At 37.4% G+C, this 20,914-nt stretch overlaps 2 protein-coding genes across 11 annotated transcripts in view; both read left to right on the top strand.

The window, feature by feature from the left end:
- The window catches only part of shroom2a (shroom family member 2a), a 58,056-nt gene extending 46,701 nt beyond the window's left edge, over positions 1-11,355 (top strand). For 9 of the 10 annotated variants that reach the window (XM_055212483.2, XM_055212482.2, XM_055212481.2 and 6 more), the window contains 5 exons: positions 821-1,378; positions 2,034-2,594; positions 4,062-4,242; positions 6,270-6,542; positions 10,190-11,355. In XM_055212483.2, the coding sequence (XP_055068458.2) occupies positions 821-1,378; positions 2,034-2,594; positions 4,062-4,242; positions 6,270-6,542; positions 10,190-10,462 (1,846 nt within the window). In that variant the 3' untranslated portion in view covers positions 10,463-11,355. The remainder of the gene's footprint in view (positions 1-820; positions 1,379-2,033; positions 2,595-4,061; positions 4,243-6,269; positions 6,543-10,189) is intronic. The other variant, XM_055212491.2, reaches the window with a different exon arrangement.
- Positions 11,356-14,592: 3,237 nt separating this feature from the next.
- Positions 14,593-20,633, top strand: cldn34a (claudin 34a). Its single transcript, XM_055214085.2, has 2 exons — positions 14,593-14,755; positions 18,886-20,633. The coding sequence occupies exon 2, from the start codon at positions 18,981-18,983 to the stop codon at positions 19,713-19,715; it is 735 nt and encodes a 244-aa protein (XP_055070060.1). The 5' UTR covers positions 14,593-14,755; positions 18,886-18,980; the 3' UTR covers positions 19,716-20,633.
- The last annotated feature ends 281 nt before the right edge of the window (positions 20,634-20,914 follow it).

Below are 20,914 nucleotides of genomic sequence, written 5' to 3'. Positions count from 1 at the left end.
CATATATAATTTTACCGCTAGATGGGAGTAGATCCTATACAGTGTAGGTTTAAATTCACATAATTGGTTTACATTGTATTTGCTATTATTAAATTCATCACCTGTATTGGTCAACCACTATTCTGTATATCTTTTCCCACTCTTTTTGTACTGTTTTTATTTTTCCAGTCAACATTTTTATCTTTTTTTTGGAACACAGCCACCAATTCCCCCCAAAAAGTAACCGAAATTAAAGTATGGGGATGTTTTGTAAAAAAAAAAAGGGATGTGGGTGTCTGTATTTTTGTTCAGTTCAGTTGGAAAATTTGGTGTTACTAGTTTGCTAACATTGGACTAAACATTTTTAAAAGTCTAAATTCTATAAAGCTGCAATAACAATCAAGATTACAATACTTATCAATTAATAAGCTATTTTATATGAACATTTTCACACAAGTACTTTTGCTCCTTATCGACTCTATAAGCGCTAAAGTTCATAGACAGGGAGGAGTGTGAAAGGATAAACCAAAACAATCAAGAGGGGAAAATCAGTTCTCTTTCCCAGCTGCTGCAGGGGAAAGATCATTCATTCTCTACAGCATGACAGGCTTGTGGGAACAGAAATATGCTGGGTATGACAGCCAGCCTGGGAGTTACCATGGAGAAATTGTGAAATGTGGGAGAAATGTCTGCCTGCCTATCGATTTACATTCAGCACAGTAAGGCTTTGTGCAAAAAGGACAAATACATTCAAAGTCCGAGCGTTTGATAAAAGCATCTTGGGTAGAATGGTGGACTCTTGAGTACTTTACTCAAAAGTATTTCTCGTTTGTTTTCTTAGGTTAAATGAAACCATACAAAGCGAACTCGTATGCAAGGAGAAACCAGAACCACCCACTCCTGTTTTGACTAAAGACCTGGAGATAAAGCCTTCGGATCCACCAACCGGTCACCTTAAACCCGCTCTGCAGTTTTCTGACGTTGGCACTCGCAGTGAACCGGTGGCCCTCACCAAAAATAAGGGCTCTGTTCTGGATAAGTACAAATGCCCTGAGGGCACACCTCCTCCTCTTGGCACATTTCAGGAGGTCCAGTCTGGATCACGAGGAGGACTCTTGGCTTCACTTTCTCCTGTCAACAGTCAAAGCCCCGCCCCTTTCTTAGCCCAAGTTCCCTGGAAGAGCGTGGAACATAGCAAAGGACCAATCAGGGAGGAGGAGCTTGTGCCTCCTCCCTTTCCACCTCCTCCCCCTCCTGTTGCCCTGCCCACCCAAGAAACCACTGGCTCGACCCAGCCCACCATGGAGGGCCAGCGTTCACCCTCGCCCCAGTTCGCTCCCCAGAGGCTGACTGACAAGCCCCCTGTTTCTGTCTCCATACAGGATGAAGCTCCTGGAAGGTAAGACTTTCTGTATTTAGGGGTTAACATTCTCAGTTTGGGATTTTTCAAGACTGCGCAGGAATTCGAGGAGATTTCCACTGGCAGACCACAGCTGGGCTCCTCACAGCTGCAATCTTAAAACCATCACTGGAAACTCTCCCTACTGCCCAGTAATTTAATGACAGTGCTGCTGTGGCAGTCTCTTTATTGTATTCATGCACATACAAGGGGCTTATTCATATGTTTCCTTAATACAGAATGCCCATGTAGATCTGTTCTTCAGATCAGCAAGCCTCAGTTGGGACTATATTTTTTTTTACCATTTTTGAGGTTTTATAATATCAGTTTCTAACCCTCAGAAGCTTCTTTATAGGCCAGAGTTTGGAGAAGACCAGGGTTCTGGTCAGGGAAAAATGCTTTCACGATACATAATCATACGTATGGATGTGTATGGATTTGGTCACACAATTTCTTCTTTTGCTGTGTAGCTTGCCAAAAGGCCATTTTGTGGGGAGGAAACTGGAATACACACACACACAAGACATAAAAACCTTTTTTGTTGCCGGTGTTTTTTTATAGTCATAAAGACTATCTTACCTCATCTTTTGATCGTATCGCATTTTTTGTTTACTAGAATAATGTGAGTTTTCTCTTGTTTCTTGTCGTTCACCAGGATGGATAGGGTTACAGATGAAGCAACATCAGTGAAAAAAGTGCCCATTAAGATTGTCCGCTCAGAGAGCGACACAGAAAAAGAAAGTCGACAGTACCTCGACCTGCCCAGCGAGACCCTGCTCAGCTCCCAGGGACTTGGGATAACTCATCTTCACAGTTTAGGAAACCCGGATCAGTCGTACTCTCTTTTCTGTACTTACACGAGGCAAAAGGACCAGGGGCCTGAACAACGAGACATGACCATGGGCCCTCTGAAAGACCAGGGGCTGGAACCCAACATGAACCCAGTACCTCACGCAATGTCAGTGGATCAGAGCAGCAATGGACTATCTTCACATTCGTCTCAGTCTGAGAATGATGATGGCAAGAGAGAAGAGCTGGTGAGGGACATAATGGACAAGGACAAATCCCTGGTAGACATTTTAACCCCGAGTAAGATGAAGACTACCATGGATCTGATGGAGGGGATTTTTCCTCAGGATGAGCAGCTGCTGGAGGACGCCCAACAGCGCAGGAAAGCTGCACCTAAAAAGATGTCCCCACGCAACTCTGTGGAAAAGTCAGTAACTCTTGTATACTCGCTCCCAACATCTACTTCATTTTGTTTCATTTAGGCACATAAAATACTTCATTTGTTGAATATGTATTTTCATGTGCACAGTGCTTGATGTCTGATGTGCTAATATATTTTCAATGAGGAAGTAAGGGTTATTACTGAGCCCAACCAATGTGGTTGTCATAAAAACAGGCAGTTAGTGAATATTTAAAGTGTAATGGTCCAGTGCTATAGCTATTCTCTTTGTCTGGCAATAATTGGTATAATAACTAATAGTGTTGTGCTATATTTTCCATAGTAAGATTGTCCTATTGTCAGCCTGTGAGATTGCTGATACACGATAGTATCGGGGGACGAGGCAGTAGTTTCCTTATTTATGACGGACCACTGGATTGGTGGACAAAAAACGTTGCTGCTTTAATCATGCAATGCACGTTGTTTTGCCAGTGCAGGTTGTGCATGGATGTCATTGTGAAACTAATATAATAGCATAAACGATCTTCATTTAGGCTATCGGCACAACCCTAACTGATCACATTTTTGTGCATTATAATACTTAGAAAAATACCTTTAAAGGCAGGGTGCATGATTTTTGAGAAACGATTTGGAAAAGGGAGGTGGGCCGAGTACCAATACACACTTGTAGCCTATTAGCAGTATGGTGCGTGTCTGCTAAATGACATCGTTGCGTGGGTTGCGTATGTGTGCGGCGGTTCTATCAAAAGAAGGCCCAGATTCTATTGGGGTAGGGGCGTGTTTGTTTAGGTGATTTCAAATATCAACATTGGCTTTCAAAGATCATGCACCCGCCTTTAAGGTTATAATGCAACACAGAGAATATGGTGTTTATTTTATTTTAAAGGTCCAGTGTGTCATTTTTATAAGGATCTCTTGACAGAAATGCAAAATAATATACAAAACTATATTATCAGGGGTGTATAAAGACCTTTTTATAATGAACCGTTATGTTTTTATTACCTTAGAATGAGACGTGTTTATATACATACACCAAGGGTCCCCTTACGTGGAAGTCGCCATTTTGTGCCACCATGTTTCTACAGAAGCCCTTAATGGACAAAATTTTTTACTAAGTTGTCTCCGACGATAAAATGTTTTTATGGTGGTGGCTACAGTAGCTTTTCTATGTGTTTCAAAAGTGAGGGGTGAGCAGTGGACTGAGCCGTTGGTTGCAATTCGCAACCTCACCACTGGATGCTACTAAAATGTACACACTGCACCTTTAAAACATCAATTTATTTTCTTATCTAAGTGAATTAAGTATTTTACAGTATAACTGGATACAATTTACAAGAACATTGGATTTGAAATATGATTGGATTTTAAATCATGCGTAGTTTTATTTTTGCTTGACACAATTTGAATTGACATTGAACATAAAACACAGTTTGATGTAATACTGTGTTGTTGGTATTGTATGATGTCTCGTTACAATCATTTGTGAATTCACAGGAAGGAAGAAGAGAGCCTGGCGCAAGGCGCTGCTTTAGTGTCTAATTCCACCTACTACAGTACATCTGTGCCCAAAGCAGAGCTGCTGATAAAGATGAAGGACATGCAGGAACAAAGCGTTGAACACATCTCAGAAGAAGAGTTAGAGGAGGACAATGAAACCGATCTCTCCGACAAGAAGGTAATTTGCCAACACAATGCATTTATAATTGGATGCCATTTCATTTTATACAGAAACTGAAGGTGAGGTCACAAAGCAGTAGCTCGACTCAAACTGTTTTTTTTGCCAAGTGAGAAATGTTTCTAGGTCGTCATAGTTTGTTGACCCTTGAACATTATTTTTGTAGATAAACCTACCCCAAACCCTAACCTTAACGTATCCCTAAAATCAGAGAGACGTTATGTAAGGGATAATGTAGAGGCAGCCGGTAGTTATCGGGAAATAAGCCCCGACAGTGTGATCAGGACCCGACGCGAAGCGGAGGGTCTTGTATCACACTGAATGGGCTTATTTTCCCGATAACTACCGGCTGCCTCTACATTATCCCGCTTATTACACGGCTACTTGTCACATAAGAAAAAAAAACGGATATGAATATGAATTTGAAACATTTTATTGGCATATTTGTTTTAAATTAACATTTTTATCCTTCCGCGAAACTTTGCACAGATGCATAAAATGATCGTAATACCTTATTAAGATCCTCTGCTTCAAACTTGTCTGTCTCCATTTTTTTTCTCTTTTAGCCAGTCTTTCAGAAGTTTTAATGCCCATTCTGTATTTTTTTGTGTGTTGGCTTCGTAGCTGTCATGCTCTATTTTGTCAAGTTCAGTCTTAGTAAGCGCTCTGTGTCTTGTCGTTGTTCGTTTTTCTATCCACTGTTTAAATGTTTTGTTTTTTTCCGTATATGTTAAAATTAATGTCAAAATTTTCCATTCTTAATTGTGGTTGTCCAGTAAGTATGGTGCCACAAAATAAAACTTTTTTTGGTACCATAGGAATGAATGGGGCTAGGCTAAATGCTAACACATTCACAAAGCGCTGTACAGTGCACGCATTTAAAAAAGATAGGTATGTATTAATTAGTCTAGGTTGAGGTAATAACACAGTTTAATGTGGCAAAAGGGTAGACTGTTCCTTTAAGTAGGGACCATACAACATCAACCCTTACTTGTGGTGCTATGAACATCTTGTAGAGAAAAATATCTTTTTTTTTTAGGCATTAATAAACATTAGATAAGTCTTGACAAAATACAGGTTGCAAAGCACAGTAAAACTGTAGACCCCAATTTATAATTGTGCAATTGTGCACCCAGCTCTTTCCATCTTCTCTACAAAAAATGTCTTGCCAGATAGTGATGCAAGAGGCTCTGTTTAAATAAATCAATTTATTTTATTTAGAAAAAAAAAGTATTTTTCAAGTATTTTCAGGTTTTCATAGATGCTATTAGGTATGTTCATATCAGTTTATTTTCCCAACCGACAACCGCTGCTTATTAACCGGACATTAACTGTTAACTTTTTGTCATTGAGTAAAAATACAGTTGATGGTTGTCTGTGACCTGGTAAAAACAAAACATATTTTATTTAATTTGAACGTGCAAACAGCAGCGACGGACCAACAACAGAACCAGGATTCATATATTATCAGATATTCACGCAACATTACCTTATCAAAGAGCACGCGATCAGTCCAGATGATTAATATCCAAAAAGGGCAGATTGTCTCTTTTTCATCTACCACAGTGGCCATTTCTGAAGAGAAGGACTTTGCGTGGTCTTTCTCCGTTTGTGCAAAAAGAGAGATGTTTATGGTCAGGGTCAGAGGCCATCAGCGAAGGTCTGTCTGGATGTGCGCGAGACTGGACGGACCCCGTCATCTTGCGCACACGCACACGTCTTCATTCAGCTTCCAAACCATACTTAAACACACACACATTATTTCTCATACAAATGATCACTTTATCAGACCGTCAGGGCAGCAATAATTTGTGTAATTTACAGGACATTCACAAATTAAAGATAGAAAAGGGGCACGCACCGTGCATTAACACATTTTTTTTCTTTTAACTGATAATGTTAATCGGTCATAAATTCTTACCTTCGGTTAATGGTTAAATGGTCATTAGGAACATCCCTAGATGCTATTTTGTTCTGTAAAAATGCACAGAAAAATACTAATGTTCTGTTTCTTGGTGTATTTTTAGCACGAGTTGATTGACAGCCTCAGCAGGAAGCTGCAGGTGCTGAGGGAAGCTCAACAGAGTCTACAGGAGGACGTTCAGGACAACAATGCTCTTGGGGAGGATGTGGAGGCCATCGTACAGGGTGTCTGCAAGCCTAATGAGCTGGACAAGTTCCGAATGTTTGTCGGCGACCTTGATAAAGTGGTCAACCTTCTGCTGTCACTCTCTGGACGCCTGGCCAGAGTGGAGAATGCACTTAACAGTCTGGAGGAAGATGCTTCGCTGGAGGAGAGGGTAAGGAAGCACTTATCTCAGTGTTCGAATGGAGGGGACCAAGCATTGAGGGACCCCTATAAAGCACAAAAATATAAATTAAGGGGGTCCCCTGTTTTTTTTGTTTTTTTTTTCAAATTAAAATACTACAAATTTTCGTGCTGTGCTGCCACACTGTGCATTATTTGTCTCAATTTCGCATTAAATGAATCCAAAAGATTTCTGTCTGAAATGGATATAAACTAAGGTGACCAGACAGTCCCGTTTTTTTTTTTGTTCTGTCCCCGACTTGAGCTTTCCCAGAAATTTCCCCATTTTAAAGCACGTTCAAAACAACCAGCAAATACACATAAAAACCTTTGTAGTACCAGACCGGAGCAATCATGTAATGATTATTTTTACCAGCAGAAGGGTCCGCGAGCTGCACTGATTTCTTAGTAGCGTGCCACTGTTTAACGAAGAAGAATTTACTACGAGGGTAATACTGAAGGTCTGGTGTTTTTCGCTGCTTTTTCTGGACAAAGCCCGCCCACGAGCTGTTTGACCGACATAGTTTGTTTTGTCTAGCTTCAGTTTTCGGACTCCCCACTATAACGATTCGGCTGTCAACAAGTCAGTTATTGAAATAACCAGCCGCAACCGAATAGCATCTAAATAAACAACATTACTCACCATAGGACAACGTTGTGCACTTCATCAACAGCCACACCAATGAGACGCTCCCGTTAAACGTCTGTTTGAAGCATATCTCTTCACTTTGTAATACCTACAAGCAATTCAGGAGAACCAAACTTTTTGACTCCACTAACTGCCTCAAGCAAAACTCTTGGACGTCTTTTAGAGAGTCTATGCTGCGAACTTTGCATATTTTTGAGAATCCAATGTTTAGCTGATCATGATAACTGGTCATTATTATTCACGTGAACACGACCGATTTTCTTCCTCAATGAACGTCAGAGCTTTGTTTTCCAGGGACCGAAACTAATCGCAACACTCGCGTCTCGTGGAAATCCGTTTTATTTCAACCAATCAAAACGACTTTGACATTCTCACAGGGTTTCTAGAAAAGTGTACGAAAAACATCAGACGTTTAACCAACAGTCTGTGGGCGTGACGTCTGAGGCTGAGACTACATGAGAAAGCCTCGGCAAGTTATCATCAATCAAGTTATCATAAGATATAAAAACAGTCAAAGTTAGCGGGGGTTAAGGTAGCTACTCATGTTAAATTAAATTAATAAACCAATGAAGTGAACTGAACACAGCATAGTACTGAGCATTTGTTTTGTGTAGGCTAAATATGTTTACATTTTGCATTATTCCTTCTATGAAATCAGCTAAAGTAGTACCTTAGAAGTAAGTTTTGATGAGGTATGTCATATCTGTGCACGGAATAAAAAAGGGAAAAAAAAGATTTAGTCTACATAAATTGTTCAATTAATAAAAAAAAAATTCGTAGTTTTTTTTTCGTGTTTTCAGTACAAATATTAAAAAATTCTTAAAACAGGATTCATTTCCTTGATGAGCAAAATGCCCTAAGAAAATAAGTCTAGTTTTTAGATCAAAATATCAAATACGTACTTAAACAAGCAAAAAAATCGTACCCCATTGGCAGATTTTTAACTTGTTTTAAGCACAAATTCACTTCAGTTTAATATTTTTTGTCTTAAAGCTAGATTTTGTCTTAGGGGATTTTGCTTATGAAGGAAATGCATCTTGATTTAAATTTTTTTTGTTGTTGATATTTTTACTGAAAACAAGACAAAAATAAGTAAGAAAGTCATTTTTAAATTCAAAGATAACAACAAATGAGATTTTAATGATATTTTGACCATTGAACTAGGAAATGTCCCCGGTTTTTATTTAAAAAATCTGGTCACCTTAATGTAAACTCTCAAGTGCGCCTCACGCTGTTTTCTGGAGGAATTGACATATTATTAGTTTAAAGATAAATTCTGTCATCATTTACTCGCCCTCATGTTGTTACAAACCTGTATACATTTCTTTGTTCTGATGAACACAAAGGAAGATATGAAGAGTTTGGTTCCAAAACGCAATAAACGCCATTTTTGAAAAAAATGAGTTACTGCCAGAATCAGTATTATATCAGGTCAGTATTATAAAGTAAATTCTTAATTTTATGCAAAATCCAATTTCCGCAGTGTTATTCTGTCATCTTTTCTCCCTTTTTTCCCAAAATGCAATAAACGCCACTCCCCCTTTTCTACAGAATGCCATAAATCCACTCCTCCACAGATTACAGCGCACCTCAAGCAATGTAAACAAACAATGGCGGCGCGTTGAGTACACAGAATCCTAGTTTTCCTCATCTACTATGTACTTCGTGATCACCAAACAAACAAAAACAAAATAATACTTAAATAGCATTGATAAACCTGTGATAGTTTTCTGTGACGGGAAAGAAAGGTAAGCCATCAACATCTAATAATTTACGCAGAGGAACTCGGGAGACCGGTGCTTGTTTGGCCGGGCCGACAGCATCAAGTTACTGTCATGATAACACATTGACCCCAGGGGATCTTATGAAAAACTTTCCATAATTTTACTCAAAGTCAACGAAAATCGAGCAGGACCAAAACATTTTACAGCTGATCGCTTTTAAAAACGTTAAGCGACGATGTCAAGTTTAATCGATAACTTCTTAATATCACAAAGTAAGTGTTTTGATTAATGACATTAATGTTTATATTTTTAATTAGTGTGTACAACTAGTCAACTAAATGAATATAACATGGCAAAGATGAATGCACATTTATATAGGCGATTGATTCAATAGATTTATAGCATTTTTAATAAAAACTTGTCATGGATTTATTGCATTTTGTGGAAAAAATAATCCGTTTTTATAATAAATCTTTGAAAATCAACTTATGGATTTGAATTTTTTATGTTTTTATAACCTAAAGATGCTATGTGAAAGTTTGTAACAGAAAATATTGGTGTTTGGAACCAAACTCTTCATATTTTGATAAATGTTTGTAACCATCCGTAGACCCCATTTACTTTTATGGTCTTCTTTTTCCTTCTATGCAAGTGAATGGGGTCCACGAACGGTTTGGTTTCAGACATTCCTCAAAATATCTTCCTTTGTGTTCATCAAAACAAACAAATTTATACAAGTTTGTAACAACATGAGAGTGAGTAAATGATGACAGAATTTTCATTTTTGGGTGAACTATCCCTTTAAGGATTGGATTAGGGACTATTAAAAAATTATTTTCAAACTATTATTTTTTTACACTAATTTGAGGAGTTAAATATGGAAATGTGGGGTTTCTTTGATTAAAAATATTGAATCACATCTTGCTTTATGAAACATTTTTAATGACGGAGGGCTTGGCCGGGGGTGGGTTTTAGCTAGAGGACCCCCCATAATATTTGACATAATTCAAACAATGGCTAACCTGAAAAGATTTTGCATTTGGTGTTACCAAGTGATAGCTTTGTTACCACCACATTAGTTTTTGTAAGAGTATCAAGCTTTTGTTTAAATGGGTTGCCAAATATTTAGAATTAATTTATAATACATAATACAGTTCATACTCTTTTGCCAGATTGACCGTAAATTGTATTACAAATTGGCTTTTTATATAGTACATATACATATATAGTGGAGATGAACCTGATCATGATTTTTGTTATTTGCAGCGCACATTGACAGAGAAACGTAAACTGCTGATCCGCCAACACGAGGATGCCAAGGAACTGAAGGAGAACCTTGACAGGAGAGAACGTGTGGTCTACGAGTTCCTGGGCAGCTACCTGCCGGAGGAGAGGATGGCTGACTATGAGCACTTTGTGAAGATGAAATCAGCCCTCATTATTGAGCAGCGAAAACTCGAGGATAAGATCAAACTCGGTGAAGAACAGCTCAAGTGCCTGATGGACAGTCTGCCGCTGGACCAAAGGAGTTTCTTCTGAGACGTTTCATTTATTGATCCAGAGCACCTCACACGACACACCCTAAATAACTGGGTCCCATAGATAAATACTGTGTTATCTTAAATGAAGATTTAAGACTCTGACAGTGCTGGGCACTTCAGATCATGATTATATAGATAGACCACACTGTGGTTGTTACCTGTTATTAAGTGTCATCTAATCTTATGCTTTTCTAAATGTTACACGACCCATATAATTATATGGTGAACAATTATTATGCTTTTCACTTTTTCTGAACTATTTAAATGAAGACCGTGGCACTGTTTGCACAGGACACGTAAGTGCTCTTGAAATTTAAACTCGCTTCAACTCGTAGGCCATGGTCAATCACTGTGCTGTAGCTTTTTTTAACCACTAGAGGGCAATGAAGGACGCATCTTCAAAATCTGTCCCTGAACCTCCAACACAAAAGCATCATCAAACGATTAAAGGGGTCTTCATTTCAGTCACATATATGCTGTGATGACATTTACAAAAGGAGGATTTCACGAACTGCAAAAAAATGACATTTTTAAATTGTGAATTATTTCCTATGATGTGCATCACTATCTTGGTCATGTTACGAATAATTCCATGTTATTTTTAGTAATTTATTTTAGCTTTTTAAATCTTTGTATATAACTAGAGCAGGCTAGTATGTATGCATTCACTTTAAATAAGTCAAGCAAACTACCACTTTAGTCTTTACGCTTTCATAGACATATCACAGTAAATGCATTGTAACATCAGAATTAGGATCGACTGTAAGTATTTTTGTGTTTAAAGAACCTGAGAGACTTGCCTAAACTATATAATATTGTCATGCTATATAAAAATCATCTCACTAAGGATTCAATGCTTGTCTATAAAATACCAACTGCCTTTTGCTTCAAGTTTGTGTCTGTGTCATTTATAATTTTGCATGGTTGGTACATTGTTTTGTTTTATGGAGTGAAAATGATTTCAATTATTTTGAAATCATATTTTAATTTTAAACTTTTTGTAACACAAAAATGTATGTAATGCAATAAGTGATTATATCCTTGATATTCCTCAATAAGAAATTATATTTCAATATGACCACATATCACATAATAGTGGAGTCAGGTTGTTGTGTTAACATGGAGGCCACCATACTTTCATTGAGACTTTTAAATCTGATTTGCTGTCATTAATATTAGAATTTTGATTAATATTTAACTCCAGACAAAGACCTGTTGCATCGGCCAATCAGGAGAAAGATCCACATATCTGTAAGATAAACTACACAATATAGCATAAGATTATAGACATCATATACTTAGAAATGGCGTGAGTAGATTTGTGCTATTATCTAAGGTGTAGATGTGGTAATAGTGACTTGAGTTTAAACTAGTTATGCAATACCACAGATATACAGTAGCCTTTATTACTTATGATCTGAAAACATGTACAGTTCTTTAACACAAGGGCTGTTTAACTGTTTACAGTATATAAACACATGGAAATCTTATAATTGACTTTAATCATTTTAAATACTTTCACTTGAACAAATTAGTGATATGGTATTTTAAATTGACCCAATGCTGGGTTGTTTAAACCCTACTACTGGGCTATTATACCCCATGGTTGCCCAACATTGAGTCATTTTTAACCCAGCATGTGTTCTGTCCAATATTTATCCATTATCAGATAAAAAATAGCCAAGCAATTTTCAGAGAGTACAGCACAATCTGTAACTTTTGTCTTTTAAATGTGCAAAATGTTTTTGATGATCTGCCAAATTACTATTGGGAATGTGCAAAATGTTAATCATCTAAAAAATATAGACACTATATGGGCGATTCTCACGAAAACCTGGTTTTAAAAATGTCAAGCATGAAAATGTATAAATTGCTTAAATTTACTTTTTTTCCCAACAGACATTGAAAAACAAAGTCTGGAGTAAATGGGAACATTAATTTAAAAACTTTTACTTATCATTTAACACTTTTTGTAACATAATTAAAGACATAAGTCCTAAAAAATCTCATTACCGCAACAGTCAGAAAACATCAACACTGACATATTTTCAAAATGACATGACAAACCTGAAAGAACATAATTTGAAGATTCTGCACATGCATTTAAAATCAAAGTATTATGCTTCTATTAATTAAATTAACATTTAATAAGCATCTGTTGCGGTAATGATAATCAAAATGTCATGTAAGCATTCTGACAAGACAATATTTCAAATTAACTGTAAAAAAATGATCTTACCTGGTAGCCATCTTGAAGTAACTGGTCCATGTGCTTGGTCACTCAAAATCAAACTTTATTGAAATTCTGTATGTGTGCTTAAACTGTTCTCAAAAAGTGTTGCGGAGGATGAGAACATCAGGCATGGACACATAATTTTCCTAATTTTTGTTCATTATTATTATACATGAATATTCAGTAAATATTTTTTCTGTCATCTAAAGTAGTCTAGCAAAACATCCATTTATTTTTTTTTTCTTAATATTTTTGTGTTAATTTGATTAAATTACAACATAACGCATGTTCAAACACAGGCGGACACATTGCGGTAATGAGAATTTCAGCAGAAAATGACATAAAATGTACAATTCTTATGTTGAAATCACACATTGTGCAAGGTAGAACACAGTATTGTGTTAATTCTGATGCTTTTTAATGTTACTATATTACACATTTTAAAGCTAAAATCATTAGTGCCGTGGTGTTTCAATGGTTTCGTGAGAATCACCCATATACTATATATCATTTTACATTTCCTGGTGTGTGTGTGTTAGTACGTTAACATTATGCAAGAGGTACAAACCCCAAAGTAAACAATGACGTGAGTTATCGTCTCCAACGTAGATCTCTTTTCTTGGACTGCAACAAACGCACAGATTGTAGGCACAGTTTACTTCCTTGGCCTGTTGACGTAGACACTCACAGCCTGTAAATGAACTCCTGTCAGCATGCATTGTGAGCGAATCTTTCAAACATGGTAAGCAGCGTCACATTTCTAGCAGCTGTCAGATGTATTCAGGCCAATCACAACATACAGATTAGCTGGCCAATCAGGGACACAGCGCTTTTCAGATCAATGTGATTTTGTTCAAAATCAATGCATTTGAGGAAAGCAGAGCTTTACCGGAGCTACAAAAATGTGCGGTATGTGGAAAATAATGTGTTTTTTGACCAAATACGCAAAATAACATTGTTTTGAAATAGGTGCACTTTAAAAAATATATCTCTGCTAAAAAGTTAACATACCCTTGATTCCCTTCACCCTAACTCATACACGCAGCCAGGGAACTCTTAATTGGTTTCAGAGAAAGAAAATAAAGCTAATCACCTGACTTAAATCCAATTGAAAGAACTAAAGATCAGAAAGAATGGGTCAAAATCATACCTGAGCAATGCATGAAACTAGTTTCTCCATACAGGAGGCATTCTGAATCTTTCATTACCAACAAAGGCTTTCGTACAAAGCATTAAATTATCAGTAAATATGTTAAGTATGTTTTCCATTTGTCATTTGATGATCAAATGATTGCACATATCTTAATTTATGGACATCTATGGTTTGCTTTCTTTAAATGTTTGGATTGTTACCAACATCTGATGAAAATTTCATGTCAATAGTACCTTTAGAAATATGTTAACTGACAAAAAGTGACGTGTTCAATACTTACTTTAATCACTGTATCTGACCCTTTATTTATGATGTTCAGATCCATCTTTATACATTGAGGACTACTGAGAGACTCGTGTAGCTTTTTTAAAACCTGCAACCATTCACTAATGCTTAAGAAGGCAACATCTGCATAAATTCAGTTATTATTCTGTGTTGTGGACTATATGTAAACATCCATTATTGTGAAAAAGCTTGTTTAATGCAGAACTTAATGAAAAAAGCATGTCATATTTTTAAAATATTTTAGCATTTTGCAGATTCTGTAAACTTATAAACTTAGCTTGAATATGTAGAACTGCACATCAATATGTAATAACCAACACACCGATATGACAAGTCAAATGGATGGCAATAAAAGTAATTTATTGATTTTTATTGCTTGATCCCACGCCCCCTTTGTTCCATTTAATGGATATTGTGCATTAATCATTAACCACGGCTGTGTTTGACTTGTATGTGTCAGTGGGGAAGGTTGGTTTTTCCACTGGTTTTGTTAGAGCACTGACGGTGGAGAATCATACATCTGAACTTATACTTATATCTGTTATATACAGTTTCAAAGTGACACTGAACTGTGATGTACAAGTTCAAAGATGCTTCAAAGATTTCAAAATCTTTTAAAGGTAAGAAATGGTTTAATGTGATTTATTGAAGGGTATAAACATTAGTGACGTAGTGTTTGTGTTCAGAAATCGTTTTACAAAACCTTGGCTGAGAAGTTATGATTGAAAAATATGAGCTTGATGAACTGATGTAAACCAACAAGTAATTCTCTGCAGACTTTTATTTAAAGATGTTAACTGTGTACACTGATATATGATATAAGCAGGAACTGACTTAACATTCTTTTATTTTTATTTATTTATGGGATTTTTTTATTAATAATTGATTTATTTTTGTGGAAATGCTTTGAGAAAATATGTTGCTTTTCTTTCCGCATCTCTGATTACTTGCGTCAAAAAAGGTTACTTTAAATGTCCTCTGTTTATCCTGGAACATTCCACAGCCGCAGGTGTGCAAAGAGCCAGTGAGGAAATCTCTCTCTCTCTCTCTCTCTCTCTCTCTCTCTCTCAACCCCATCTGATATGTTACTTTGCTCTTCCTCCATTGCTTCGTTTCACATGCAAAGCCTTGTGCTTGGCCTTCGATGTCCTTTTCCTTCCTCTGGAAAGTTGCTTCTCAAGTTTTACACAAGTTTAAAAAAAATCTCATCCTTAGAAAAGTTATTTTGTGTTTCAAGGGAGCACATTGTATTGCATACTGCAAACATTAACTTGTTTTCTATATATACTTTTATCCTTGATTCCTGCCTGCGTCATGTCTCAGTCATGGCTCCTTTACTTTCCTGTCATGTCTTTTTTGTCCTAAAGCAAAAGGCCCCCAAAACAATTTTCTTTTGTTTACAACTTTTCTTACATCCTTAATGACTTTTCACAAGTGTAAGATGCAAACACTATGCATGTAAAGTCATATCAAATATTACAATTTGTTACCATGACAGAAGAAAGTAAGGGATAGCGTACAGCCAGTCGGTTGCTATCGCAGAATAAATTTGGATTAATCAATTGTAAATGAAATCTTGCATATGTTATTAAGCCTATTTATATTGAGATGTGTTTACATATTTTAATTAGCAATTATAAAATGTCAAGATGATCTACAGAACCCGGATAAGGTTGTGTTGGTTTTAAGTGACTGTTTCTTGGGAACAACAAACCTCAGAATGTCATCACTGGCCAATCAGAATTAATAAATCCAAAGTGCTGTGTAATAATTTAGATATGGAGATTGTCATGGTCAGTTTAACCCTTAACGGGACCCCACTGGACTTTTTCTTCATTTATTTAAAGTGTTACCTTCATCTCAGGGGCCTGAAACTCTGTGACTTTTTCTACATATGAAGAGTTTCGTTGCAAAACGAGATAACCACCGTTTTGTTAATTGTTCAGAAATCGCGTTTTTTGGTTCTGCATTCCAATTCATTTCAATGCAACTGCAGTTGGTTTGTTTTGATTTAAACCTTCATAACTTAAAAAATACAGCTAAGTAGCACCATAAAACAAAATAATAACATGATAACATAATAATAAACATGTTTTGACAAAAATGTTAAAAAATGGATTTATACAGATTTTTAATGTATTTCAGAATGTTTAAATATATATTCACTATATATATATATATATATATATATATATATATATATATATATATATATATATATATATATATATATATATATATATATATATATATATATATATATATATATATATATATATATATATATATATATATGTATATATATATATCATAAAGTTGTGAGGAAAAGTTGAAGCATCAAGAAAAATTAAGTGAAAATGAAGTGAGTCCCTATGGATCTCTATTGGATATATGTGGTCATTGCACTTTCTTTCTTTAATTATAATTTCTTAAGTTTATCCACATGATGTCAGTGTTTAGATTTAATTAAGATTTAACATTTAAAGGCGGAGTGCACAATGTTTGAAAGCCAATGTTGACATTTGAAATCACCTAACCAAACACGCCCCTACCCCAATAGAATCTGGACATTCTTTTGATAGACCCGCCCCCCACATACGCAACCCCGGCAAGGATGTTGGTTAGTAGACATGCCCCTTACTGCTTATTGGCTACAAGTGTGTTTTGGTAGTCCACCCGAATCCCCTTTTTCAAAGCGTTTTTCAAACATTGTGCACTCCACCTGTGATTTTTTCTATAAAAAAATCATTTTTCATGAGCCAATTTATGGCCTAGTTAAGTAATTGTGCTAGCCTGGGAAAATCTAGACAATATCTGGCAAATTTAGATTTGCTCTGCAAGTAGTCTGGCAAAGAGGCCATTCAAGCCCATTTCTAATGCCGAGAAATCGCAGCAACAATCAGAAACGTTGGGGCCGGCCTTACACGATGATGACAGCGCAGCGACGGAGAAGCAGATTTTGTACATTACAAAGATATGGATGCCGCCAGGGAACATCATTCGTTCAAATCAGCTATCGCGTCTATTTTAAGCTTTTTAAACTTTTCCTTTTTGTTAAAACCCGAGCAAAGAACAACACTTGAAGCCTTCATACGTAAAAAAAATATGTTATCGCTGTCTTACCGACTGGATCTCTGCATACGTCATCTTCTTCATCGCTATGATTGGTTTTAAGTTTATCCAATTGGACACAGAGGCATTTGAGAGACGTCTGTTGGTGACGCCCCTTTGGAAATGATTTGTCTTTAAAGGCGCTCTAAGTGAATCTTTGCGACGTCACTTTTTGTTGATGTTTGAACTGTTTTCAAACAAACGGAGCGTAGCTAACTCCTCCCCCTTCCCTCCGTGCTTTCATGAACGCGCCCAACCCCCACCCCCAAATCTTTCTTGTCGTTTATTGGCTGGAACACTTTGTTTTGTTTCATGGTGTAGGTTTGGCCACTGTGTTGTTATTGCCGTTTGTGGAGCCTGGGCTGTCTACAGAGATCGCCTTTTTTACAGTTTGATCAGCAGACAGGCAGCAAGCAGATAGTGAGGAGATGTTTGCTGTATGTAACAAAAAATGTTTTATGGCCTAAAACGCGTGAATTCGCTTAGTGCCAGACCATAACTCAGTTAGGCTACTACTGAGGCCCTGTCCCAAATGGCACACTCCAGACTTGTGGACCTCCTCAGTGTCCACACTTTGAAGACATCATGTAGTGCAGACTTTAGGGACACTTGACGCGAATCCACAAGGGCTCACTGGAAACGTATTTTGGGACAGACACGAGCGTCACGCCATAAATAGGAAGAGAAGTTGCCCATCAGTGTGAACTCCTCCCATCCGTCGTCTGATTTTTAGCAAGGACTTCTGGGTTGGTAAAGTTTGCGAAGCCTGCTGCAGTGCGAGCTCCGCCAAAGACCGCATCAAGGGTGCAAAGGGGGCGCTGATGAGCACACTTTGGAGCGTAAAAATGACAGATGGGATACCCTACGGACTCGTTGACTTTGCGAGCATGCACAATTTAAGGCCACGAGACTGAAAATCCACATGAAGTGCGCCATTGAGAATGGTCTGGTTTAAACCAGGAAAATAATTGTGCAGTAAATAGGTAAAAAACAAAATTTCCACAATAACACAGCATAAATGCAAAGTTGAAAAGTAAATAAAAAATGATATATAGTTTCCATATATTTTTTTTTATTTCCTTATGCAATTGCTCTTTAAAAGTTTGGGGTCTAACAATCCTTTCTGAACACTGATTAAGGGTTAAACCAATGATTGGATTTGTCTTTTTCTTACCCAACTGTGGGTTGATAAAACCCATCAACTTTTTGATCGAGAGATTTTTTCAAACTAAAATCACATCTTTTAAAGCATTCTATATTTTACCATTCATAGGCTGGCAGCATTTACTTATTTTGTAAGTGCCCTTTAGAAATACATTTTTGAATAAATGAGGCATAAACATGCTGTCGATTGAAGGGCGGTTTCCCTGACAAAGTGTCCAGGACCAGGTCTTATTTATATTAGGACATTCAAGTCGTTTTTACAAATTGTTAAGACTTGTCAGTACAAGGTATTTGAATTTAAGGCAGCTTACACATGCATTTTAGTCTGGACTAGGATAAGCCCTGGCTGTCCGGGACACCGCCCCTAAGAGTACTGTAACTGTACAAACATGCAATATTCCTTTAAGGTAAACAATGTCCTTCACCAAGGGTTTTTACACAGCAATAATCCATTAATTTCATTTCATTTTTAAAGAAGTCGTATAACAGTAATGCAGGCATGGTGTGAAGTCCAGGGTGCAGACCTGAGTACAAATCTTCGCTCCATGGTGTTGGTCCATTATTTGAACCATGGCTTACCTGGCCCATTCAGCCCACTGCCAGTTCGTGGGTCTGGTGCTCGGCTTTGTCGGATGGATAATCACAGCGTGCATTTCAGGAGTGAATGACTGGAGAATATGGTACGTGGAAGATCAGTCTACCATCACTGGAGGATTGGCCTGGGTTGGTGTTTGGAGAGCCTGTTTCAACAGCCATGTTTTGAGCTCCTCTGAATTCTGCAAAAGTATCAGCTTTACAGACTCATTTACTCCTCCAGAGATAGCAGCTGCCCAGATACTCTGCATGACTGCTATTGGCGTGGGTGTGGTCGCAAACCTGCTGGCTGGATATGCGGTGAGAAACGCATACTTTGGGTTTGACAATGGACACGTGAGAGTGGCCTTTGTTATGGCGGGTTCCTTGTACTGGCTTACTGCAGCGTGTTCATTGGTTCCGGTCCTTTGGAATATGAGTTCTGTGCTGGCTAATCTTACTATAGACTTCCCATCAGACTTCTACCTGCCTCCGGCTCCATTAAAACAGGAAGTTGGTCCAGGGATTGGTTTTGGGATTGGATCATCAGTCATGCTTATTATAAGTGGTTTACTGTTATTGTGCTACAAGCATCCAGGCAAAACCAAAAGGCATAAGAGTGGTACAACTGAACATTTTAATAACACAAACATCAGGGCTGAATGCTCTTTGAGTACAATTAAAGAGTTTAAAGATGAGGGTAGGATCAACCCAGCCTTTGAGGCAGAGTAAAATATTTAGGAACATCACTTTACCGGAATGACTCTAAAGGTGTAAAACGCAAATCCTAAGGAACTTTGTTGAACTCTTGCACAGTATAAGTCCCTGTGAACAGGAAGTCGCGATTGACTTTACTTCCGTGTTGTGAACTATTTCCGAGTGAAATGGAAAATAGTGGGCAGGTATTCTGCTGTGAATTAATTGGACATAACCTAGAAGAGTAGGCATTTCATTCAGAAATGGAACTCGCATCAGACTGACAGTTGGAGGGATGGGGTTACCAGATGCTCCACCTAAGCCATCTAGCTGACATCATCAGGGAAGGATCGCCATAAAAAACGCGGAAGTACATTTTCAGGTTTTGAGTAAAGGTTATGAGGGCACATGAACTGATAAATTGTTTATAATGAACACTGCAATATTCCACAAAAAAATGTCAGTTTTGATTTCATGGGGACTTTAAAGCCAAATAACGCAATTTAAATGCTTAAATTATTTAAATGCTTAAAATATTTAAAGGACTGACTGAGTTGTAATAAAGGTCACAGTGTAAATTTTAAACAAATGTTTATTTCTGTGAAAATGATGCCTAATATAACAGTACCCTTTAAAATCTGTGTAATGTGTGATTTTAAATGTGTTCTCAATTTGTCATACCCATAGACTGTAAAAAAGATGGACCCATAGGTTTCTGAAAATCGTTTTTGAAGCTAATAGTAGGCGGTGCCTGCCGTCACCATCTTGGCCACACGTCACCGAGCATCACTCGCAGAAATGCGGAAATGGGTAAAGAGGCGGGACGTGGGGGAAGCTGAGGTGGTTGGTTGCTGAAACCACGCCCACCTAGCTAGAATCCAGTGACAGCAGTGGCTGTTCAACCGTCACTCAAGTGGCCACGCCCTTAATTATGCAGAACTTTAAGTCTTAAGTCTTTAAGTTAAAAAAAAATCATCCCCCTCACAGTTGTCATGAAGGGCAAAATTAGCTATACAGACCAAAAACACTTTTTGTACAAGGCTGTAAACATATTTTAATCTGCTCTAAAGATGGGCATTTTAACATTGGGGTCTATGGGAATTGACTCCCTTTTGGATCCAGCCTCTAGCAGCCAGTCGATAAATTGCGGTTTTAATCACTTCCGTTTTGGCTTCAACAGAGATCGGAAGGTTGTGGTGTGTCACAACCTGGCGGCCATCTTGCCATGGGGAGCT

The sequence above is a fragment of the Misgurnus anguillicaudatus genome, chromosome 8, assembly GCF_027580225.2.
Source record: "Misgurnus anguillicaudatus chromosome 8, ASM2758022v2, whole genome shotgun sequence".
NCBI classification, from domain to species: domain Eukaryota; kingdom Metazoa; phylum Chordata; class Actinopteri; order Cypriniformes; family Cobitidae; genus Misgurnus; species Misgurnus anguillicaudatus.
Note: the sequence above shows the minus strand (reverse complement) of the source record. Positions and strands in the feature narration are given on the sequence as shown.